The sequence below is a fragment of the Notothenia coriiceps genome, unplaced genomic scaffold (genome assembly GCF_000735185.1).
Source record: "Notothenia coriiceps isolate Sejong01 unplaced genomic scaffold, NC01 NC01_scaffold00026228, whole genome shotgun sequence".
NCBI lineage: Eukaryota > Metazoa > Chordata > Actinopteri > Perciformes > Nototheniidae > Notothenia > Notothenia coriiceps.
Window position 1 is genome coordinate 129,757 of NW_011358929.1, and position 8,844 is coordinate 138,600.

At 40.8% G+C, this 8,844-nt stretch overlaps 1 protein-coding gene across 1 annotated transcript in view; it reads right to left on the bottom strand.

The window, feature by feature from the left end:
• Nucleotides 1-8,479, bottom strand: part of cltcl1 (clathrin, heavy chain-like 1) — a 26,647-nt gene extending 18,168 nt beyond the window's left edge. Inside the window, exons 1-3 of the mRNA XM_010784240.1 lie at nt 8,174-8,479; nt 1,336-1,558; nt 805-807 (exon numbers count right to left, since the gene is read on the bottom strand). Coding sequence (XP_010782542.1) covers nt 805-807; nt 1,336-1,558; nt 8,174-8,215 — 268 coding nt within the window. The 5' untranslated portion in view covers nt 8,216-8,479. The remainder of the gene's footprint in view (nt 1-804; nt 808-1,335; nt 1,559-8,173) is intronic.
• Nucleotides 8,480-8,844: the final 365 nt, after the last annotated feature.

Sequence of the window (8,844 nt, forward strand, 5' to 3'; positions counted from 1 at the left end):
GGGGGGGGCGCAACTTCCAACAGGAGGCTCTTGGGAAAAAAGGTTGGGAACCACTGAACTAGAGGACAGAGAAAGTCTGTTTTTTGTTATTCTGGTTATGGCTGTTTTTGGGGCTAATGTTGCATCCCTCTGTACACACCAGCCTGGTTGCAGCTGTCCTCTGGCTAGAAAGGAGATAGCAGCTCTAAGGTAATTACAGCTACATTTGTAGTTATGGCGCCTTCGGCTAAACCATAACAATTATACGCTTTATAATATTGTTGCCAGTCCTTCATATGAATAGTACAAACCTCAATTTACAAAGAAACAGAAAAGTGAATGGTAATGTATAAAGTAATGTATGAGTGAGGTGACTGTTGTACAAACTGCCATCAGCACACACAGCTATGATGACTGTACATTAACGGCATCCCTTATATGCACTAGGGAAGGATCTGATATGGCTGCTGGCACACGCTCAAACCGACGTGCAAAGACACAAATGGTGCCTCAACTCTTTTCAGTGAGGAACATCTGATGATGCATACCACACACACTCACACTCCAGCAGAATACAACAAGCCATGCTAACACATGTATTCTTATCATAGGAGTAGAAGGATATGTGCCAGCAGATAAGGTTGGTACAGGGACTTGATACTTAAAATGTACTAGCAATAGGAGTCATTTCTAAACTGTTGGTTGTCCTTTAAAAGTGTTCAAATTAGATCTGTGTACTTGAGAGGCGTATGGGGCAAGATATTATGAGGGACATGGCTACTGTATCAACATTACAAAGTGCCAGACAGACAAAAAGCAACTCACCGTCTGAGAAAGGGCAGCAAGCAAGGGAGAAAAAGCAAAAGTGTCAATCAGGTAAGAAAGACAAGACAAAGATAGACTAGAGGGAAAGGGCAAATGGGGAAATGTAATCCTCAGAGGGAGGGGGAAGGGGACGGGGGAGACAGAGAAGCATTATAGGCAAATCATCCTGATCAGCGCTTGTGTTTGTGCTCAAAATGCAAGCTAGATCAAACGCAGAAAATCAATTTGCACAACCAACTTAGTACATTCAGGCAATAGCTCTGAGTGCACTCTACATATTCACAGCGTCATCAAAGCATTAGTCATTGCAAGACCATGGCATTCCCTCAGCAATACTAAAAGATGGCTAATTATGTAAGAACTAGACACACACTTCATCCTGGGAATTTGAACAACAATTCAAAACTCAGCACTTGGTATAAAGCCATAAATTATACCAGCTCACGGTTTTTTCTCACAACAACACAGTATTTCTCATTTACTGTAATAGTGAGTGGTGGGGCTGTCTGGGTGTGTTGCTGTAGGTCTCACAATACATGCTCTCACCTTTCAAGGCGATGACCTTGCTGGCGGGGTTCATGATGGCGCTGTCAGCAGAGATGGGTCTCCTGATGGGGTTGGTGGGGTCGGACATGTCCACGATCACGACCTGGTTCTGATCGCCCACCTTCTCTCTGATGCAGATGAACTTGTCTGACTCCATGGTCAGATAGCTGAACCCAATGTTGGCCGGGTTCACGCCCATGTTCTGCAGCTGGAAATATTAAACACAGTAACAATGACAATGATTACTTTAGTGGGGTAAAGTCACTGCTAAACTATGTATCATTCAAAAGCGGTATAACTGTGTATTTCCCACTATAATGTAGCTGTAGATAGGGATGTTCATAACGACTCATTAGAACAGTCAAACAGTCTTAAAGTAAAACAAAAAATATATATATATTGTTCGTATATGTAAAAGGTGTTTTATTGGTGTGCCATTTGCGGCTTTTTTAAAAGCAACATTTGACTAGAACAACATGACATTTGATTATTTTAAATGTGCACATCAATAAAGTAATTATAATTTTGCTAAAAAGTTTGACCAACTAGTGATGGTGTATGCTAGCACAGGTAGCAAGGTTTAATCGAATAATCAACTAAACCTCCCTAGTTCAACTAATACTTTGAGAGCTTATTCTTGTTTCTTTTGTCATCTATAACCTATTGACAAATATAAAACATATAAGCATAACATGTATCTATATATGCCTAAAACTACATTCTACATACTATATACATTCAATTCTGAAAAAGGGAGAGAGTTATCAAATAATTGCTGTAATGGATGAGCTGGTACTGAACTCATAGTTGTAATGGTCCACTAATATGTTGAATTATTAAAAAGAAAAGGCAAGAAGAAAAGACTTCAATTAAAGTGTGTGAACAGTTGTTTTACATTTTGACTTAGCTAGAAGTAATATTCCAACTGTATATAGAGTTTTAAGGTCTTTGAAGGAGGTATGTCTCCATCACAGCAACAAACAAAATGCACTGGGAAAACATACTTGGCAGCAGCTGACATTTCCCTTGCAGTGGGAAAAAGCAGCAAGCAAGTAGTGGACCAAAACAGTGTTTAGATTCAAATAAGAGCAGGTTTGCTCCAGTTTTCCAGGGATAGTCTTAAAGGTTGTTTCCAGACAGAAGGTCTAGTGGTACAAGGAACAAGTGTGGGCACACACACTCTTAATATAGCTGCTAATAATCTCCTACATTTATTAAAATATTTTGAGAACCAAGTTTGAAGATGGAAGGTTTTTCTTTTACTTTCACAGCTATGATGTATCCCATCATGACATCTCAATTATTAAAAAAAAGTAAAGAGTTACTCTATTTCAATGAAGGCTGTGATTAAAAGCTGACTCGTCTGAGCAGTCTGCTGAAAAAAGGTTTAATCACCACTAGATTATTCAGCGGAAACCAGTCTGAGACAACATTAAAGAAAGTCCTAAATAGACATCCACTAAAGTCAAGAATACATTTGAATATTTTTACTAAATCACCGTCAGCAAATCCAATCCATTATTCAGCATATTTACTTTTCTAAAGAGAAATAAGTAGCTTGGCAGAACTAACCAACATGAAACTCTCCACCTGGGTAAACGGCTGCTGAACAGAGGGAATTATTGTGCACATTGTCAAACTAACTGTGAACTGAGAGTGACAGACCAAAACAAGCTCTCTCTCCCTCTGATGACTGAACACTGTGCATTATGCAGTCTGAGGCAAGCAGAAAGGAATCCTGACGCTCATCACAAGGACTGTACTATCTCACAGTTGGCTGCTGGAGCAGGACAACAGATCATGACCACTGAGCCCTTTAAATCATTCACATAAGAGGCAGGATGAAACATCATCATCATCATCATCAGTGGGGGGGAGGGGGGTCACAATGAAAGAAGCTGTTCTCTGGCAAAAATAATTATTAAATAATTACATTTAATTTATATCCAAAAATATACATCCTTAGATGTTCTGTCACACTAGGATAAAGCCGTGGTAATCCATGTTTTGTTACTTTAGAAATCCCTTTAGAATCAGAGGGGGTTTTCAGTGGTACCTCAGTTCCTTTAAGCTCTATTGTTGGAAAAACATGATAACAAAGGCCCTACGTAACTGTGTACGTAACAGGATGTATGATTACCTATAGAGCGTCAGGACACACTGTTTTAGGCATATGACAGCTATGTGACAACGATTATAGAGATAGACATATGACAAGCATGATCATTTCTGATGTGGGTCTTAGCTAATCCAAACTAAACATTGTATACTGCTTTGAACTGGTATTCCTGCATCTTGTGACTGTGTAACACCCTCTCTATATAAGCATGTGAAGGACACTGTTCTGGGAACGAGTTTTCCCAAATGCTCTGTATGTGATGACTACTTCCATTCTTACAAGGATAATAAATACATATATCCTGATATTTGAAGCTCAAGCCGGTGACGACGAGTGATGTTTTTCTAACATCTATAAAGCTTTTTAAACTCTAACAGCTAACTGTTTTGGTTTTATGACCTACAAATAGCTATTATCGAATTCTCAACTTTACCTAAAGCATATACTGCAATGGTAAGATCTTTTGATTTTAATGTTCAAAATCTGCTCTCTATACAAGCTGAGAACAAAAAAATAACAATAATGTATTGGATTTGTATTGGCTGAAACCATAAATCAGTGGATAGAAAGCTAAAGATATAAAGAGTTTGTTTTGATAATAAATTATTATCTTAAAGTAATCAAACAAAAATATTCTTGAAAAAAAGAGAAGAGAATTCTTGATAACTTGAAGCAAATGCTAGCTGTGTACAACACAACCTCTAATCAAAAACTCTCACACAACTTGTAATGTAAAATGCTAGACTTGTTTATCTAATAGTACGCTCATTGCTTCCTCAATAGTGCATTTTGCAGTCCCACACTTGCTCAGATAATAAATGCAACAATTGGAGACTCCATGAGGTGAGCGAGTGATGCTTTACGATGACAAAAAGAAAAAAAACAGTTCCTGGATCTGGCTTTTTAAGAATTTAAGAAGTTAAGATTTGCTGTTCTCCTCTCAGTTTTAATATAACCAAAATATGTTTTTGACTTATTGGTCTAACAAAATCAACAATTTTAAGATTTTGTCTTGTGCTCTGGGAAACTGTGGTGAGCCATTTTCACTTATTTTTGACTTATAATATAAATAATTGAATAATGTACAGTTGGTTTCTATGAAGTTAAGTGGACGTACAAGATAAAGGCCAAAGAGAAAACCTGAGGGTAGATTGGAGCCCTATGTTGCTTAATATCCTCAAGACTGCCAAAACTATCTCTGGGAGGAGAGGGGAGGAAAACCACAATAAAGATAGAGACATGAAGATAGGGATGGGAGTAAATGGAGGAGCTCAAGTTATTGTGCTGAAAACGAGGGGAGGGTGGGAGTTAGGAGAGAACCCGTGTGAAGGAGAGAAGCTACAGTGATTAATGTACCTTTAATGAGAAATAAAGAAGGAGGGATGAGAGTTATGTATGTACAGAGCACTTCCAGTAACACAGGCCTTTGGCAATCTACAGCGCAGGGTGGGGCAACTGACAGGAAGTAAACCCCCCCACACTCCTTTGTGGTAGAACATTCCAGACTAAAATCACACTTCAACTACAACCTACTGTCTCCAGTGTCCAACTACCTCTAGTAATATATACACATACACACACACACACACCTAATAGTCTTCTTTCCTCAACAGCTGGGATCAACAGACACACACATATCACAATAACAAAGGCAGCAGAAGTTCACGGATGATATAGTGTTGACGGTATTTGGTGAGTCATAGGCTGGTTGGACGCACTGCTGAGGCACTGACACGTCGCATCAGCAGCTGAGGCTTTGGGTTCATCAGGAGATTACACAAGCACAATTAAAACTGAGGCAAGCAGAAAAAAGATGTGCAAGTTTTTGCTACTTCACACTGTCTTCCACAGGTAGCAGGTACAGGTTAGGTATGCAGCCTGTAGATTATGAGGTATATAATATAGCCGAAAATGAAAGCCTTACAGCTGCTCCAATAAATATGCTCTGCTATTAATAGATCAAAGGAGTATGTGCAGGTCATCAGTAGTGATAAACACACAGAAAACTGGAACTGGAACATTTCCCCTCAGCTGTACAGAGTTTATAGCATCTGTTTTGGTTTTCGGGCCTTCAACTTTTTCTGTTTAGGTAGACTCTCTAAGAATAAACAGTAGATGTGTGGCACAATTTAGCTTGTGAGTTGGGGTTGACCAAAAAAAAGAGAGCTAATGTTGAACTAACATTCATCAGTGGTTACAAACTGGACTCTAAATGAATGCTAATGTTGCTCTGTATCATCGTTAAACTAATCAATGGGTCAACTGACAGAAGTTATCATAAAAAGTCATTTGTTATGCACAAATGGCCAAAAATGCAGCATTCAGCCTTGGTTAGATTTTACATTAGGCTGTGAGTAATTAATAGACAGCTTTCAGTATTTTCTGACACTTACAGACAAAACAGTTAATCAAATCTAGAATATAATCTGCAACTGGATTGTTATGGAAAATAAAAATCAGTTACAGTCCAGTTAATGCAGGTTTAATGTGTGTGACTTGTATGACAGTACATAAGAACACAATGTACTTATTGTATGTGTGAATGACTGCTCTTTTAACGCATTCATGATTCAGTTTTGGTGACTGAACACAGACGCTGATCCCCACCAGCCACGGTTGCGGTCACAGATGTGTCCTGTTACACTGTCATGCTGCATCCTATCCTGATGTGATTTGCCGGGCTTAAGTAGGGCCTGCTTACCTCATCTGCCTGTCACATCTGTTGACGTGATGGCATCATTTCATAAGCACAGAAACAGCAGCACACATCATGATGTTGTAAACAGCCGCAGAGAAGCAGGTTGGACTCTCCTAACTCGACTAGATAGGACAATGAGCTGCAGGACATTTTTGCACTTACACAAGCTGCTACAGTATGGAGGATGCAGAGCCACATAAGCTACAAATGACTCTCACTTTAGCACTTTCATAACTCACTACACCATTTTGACGTCCAGATTTAACAAAAACAGAAGTATTAAAGAACAGTTTTGAGTGGAATAATGAAGATATTAGGAGCTTTTGATTTGCTCTTTCTCTAATGCAACCTCTACCTCTGAAGGCTGGTACCTCATCATGAAGATGGGCCCACGTTACACCCCTGACTCCCGTCTCTAACTGCAGACACAGATCTGCAAATACCAATCCAAGGAGAAAAGAAGGAAAAGGCTAAACATCTTGAGGCCCAAAGTCCTGGGTTTGCAAATTCCAAGCATTTTTCACTCGGCTGGAGCCACCTAGATTCACAGAGGAGCAGAGCTGGGATTTCACGGTAGAGGTCTGCTGCTTATCAGTCTCAAGGCGAGGGTTTCTTAGGAGATGTTTAAGGGAAAGGTATGTGCTGTTGAGAGCAATCTGAAATAATAACCCTGACATTGCCAGGCTGTGCACTGCCCTCCATCAGCAAGCACCAGGCCTGTCAGTGAGGAAAGGAGCTTGGTTAGCTGCAAGCTCTCTTGGCCAGCACAGTTTTTTGGAGGATAAAGGCTCTTTGGCTGACGAAAGTGGGGCTACTGGCCAGAGGAAGGGAGCAGAGAGGGGGGTGGGGGCTCTGTGCCTCTTTTTTTTTCTAGTGAAAGGCCATTTCACTGCCTGCTGTTACCATAACAACAGGCTACAGACGAGGGGAGGTGGAGGGGTGCGTCACAAACTTTCTCTTTTGACTGCAAGGCACCAAACACTGGGGCTGCTATGGGACAATGATTAATAAAGTGCAAACCAGAGACAGAAAGGGGCCATAGTAGGAACATTTTCTTCCACAGATTACCAAATAACTGGTTGTTTTTTAGGTTTTTTGTCACATATAGTAAAACGGGCATTTTGTGTGTGTTTTTCTTCCCCAACAGACTTCCAACCAAAGACAGAACCTTTCCTACTAGCATTTTCATGCTGGTCATTTTAAAGCTGCACAGATGGGCCTTTGGCATGAAAATACCACCAAGAAGAGCAGATGGTTACATCAAATCACTATTGTATTGATGCTGTGATATGAAACTAGATCCCATGTGGGTTTGGATTATTGCAATATCAAGACATTGCTCCAATAATGTGTTGATGTTTTGTGAACATTATAACGTTAACTGGTTTAGAGCCAACTAAATGCTTCAATGCACTCTTACCTTTCTTTACACACTTCCAAAAATAAATACACCTTATAATTACCTAACAAATATAAAATGGTGTCAGTTATGCACAGCATTTGAAGAGACGCACTGCCGGTGTTGTTAAAGGTTAAAAAGTAGGGAAATGTTGCTGCAGGGGAATGACAACAACATGGTAGCCACAAAGCTGGAGTGCAAGTGCCATTCAGGTCTCAGTTACAATGTTATCTCCAACAGCTGAGCTCAGTTGACTGCAGCATGAAGTGTAAGGACACCGCAGTTTGCATCGACGCTGATCGAAAATGACAGCGGCGTTTTTCCACTTGGAGGAGAAAACTGCGGCGTATCCACACACACACCGGTCCGCAGTGGAGCTGTAGGCTAAGAGATCTCACTGGTCAATTTGTACAAGTCATCATCTGTCCGGCAGGAGAAAACTAGGCCTGTAGCTATATTGAGCACCACCCTGCAGCACTATTTCAGATTATATTTAAATGCGACATGTGCCGTGTGTGCGCGGAGTGCGGACCGACACGGGTAAAAGGAGTTGCGCAAAAACAAACGAGCAAAAATGTATTTGTAGGGCTTTTCTGTGTCTGCTTACCTGCAGATGTTCCTGAAATCGTATCGGCAGTATTTGAGCCATGACTGCAGGATTTCTCTTTCAGAACAATCCGTGAGAAAGGAAAGGGGAAGGGGACAACCGGAGAAATAGAGGTGATCTTGTTCTGTTTGTGCCCTAAACGTCCCAAAAAGTCAAATCCGATGGGCAGTGGTAGGTAGTCTGGTGTGTTGCGTTGGTATCACACGAATCCAGTGACTGCTCCCATTCAGTAGCCCCCCTACAGCAGTCCTGAATCAAAAACTCCGCACCTCCGCCAAGAAAACTAGTCCTCTTCAACTAGTGTGTGATCCAAGAGAATTGTAGAAGGATAGAGGGGCGTGCTAAAAAAATCCACGCTGACTCATTGTAAGTGATGAGCTCTCGTGAGTTCCCTGTGTCGTAAATTCCTTTATTTTCTATAAACTGTCAATGCAGGCGGTCGGATGTGCAGTGTGTACCCCTCCGCCGCAGCCCCTTCCCCCTTCCTGCCCACCAACTTCGAAATCAGGGCTCGTGACAAAACGCCCCACCTTTGCATGATTTCTTTAAAATTATACTCTAAGTAAATATGTGGTTTTGTGAAGGATGACGCAGCCTTTTTCCCCCCAAAGAGCTGAAACTGCATCTTGTTGAGGTATACAGACACTATCATCATAAGGTTGTGCACAGTT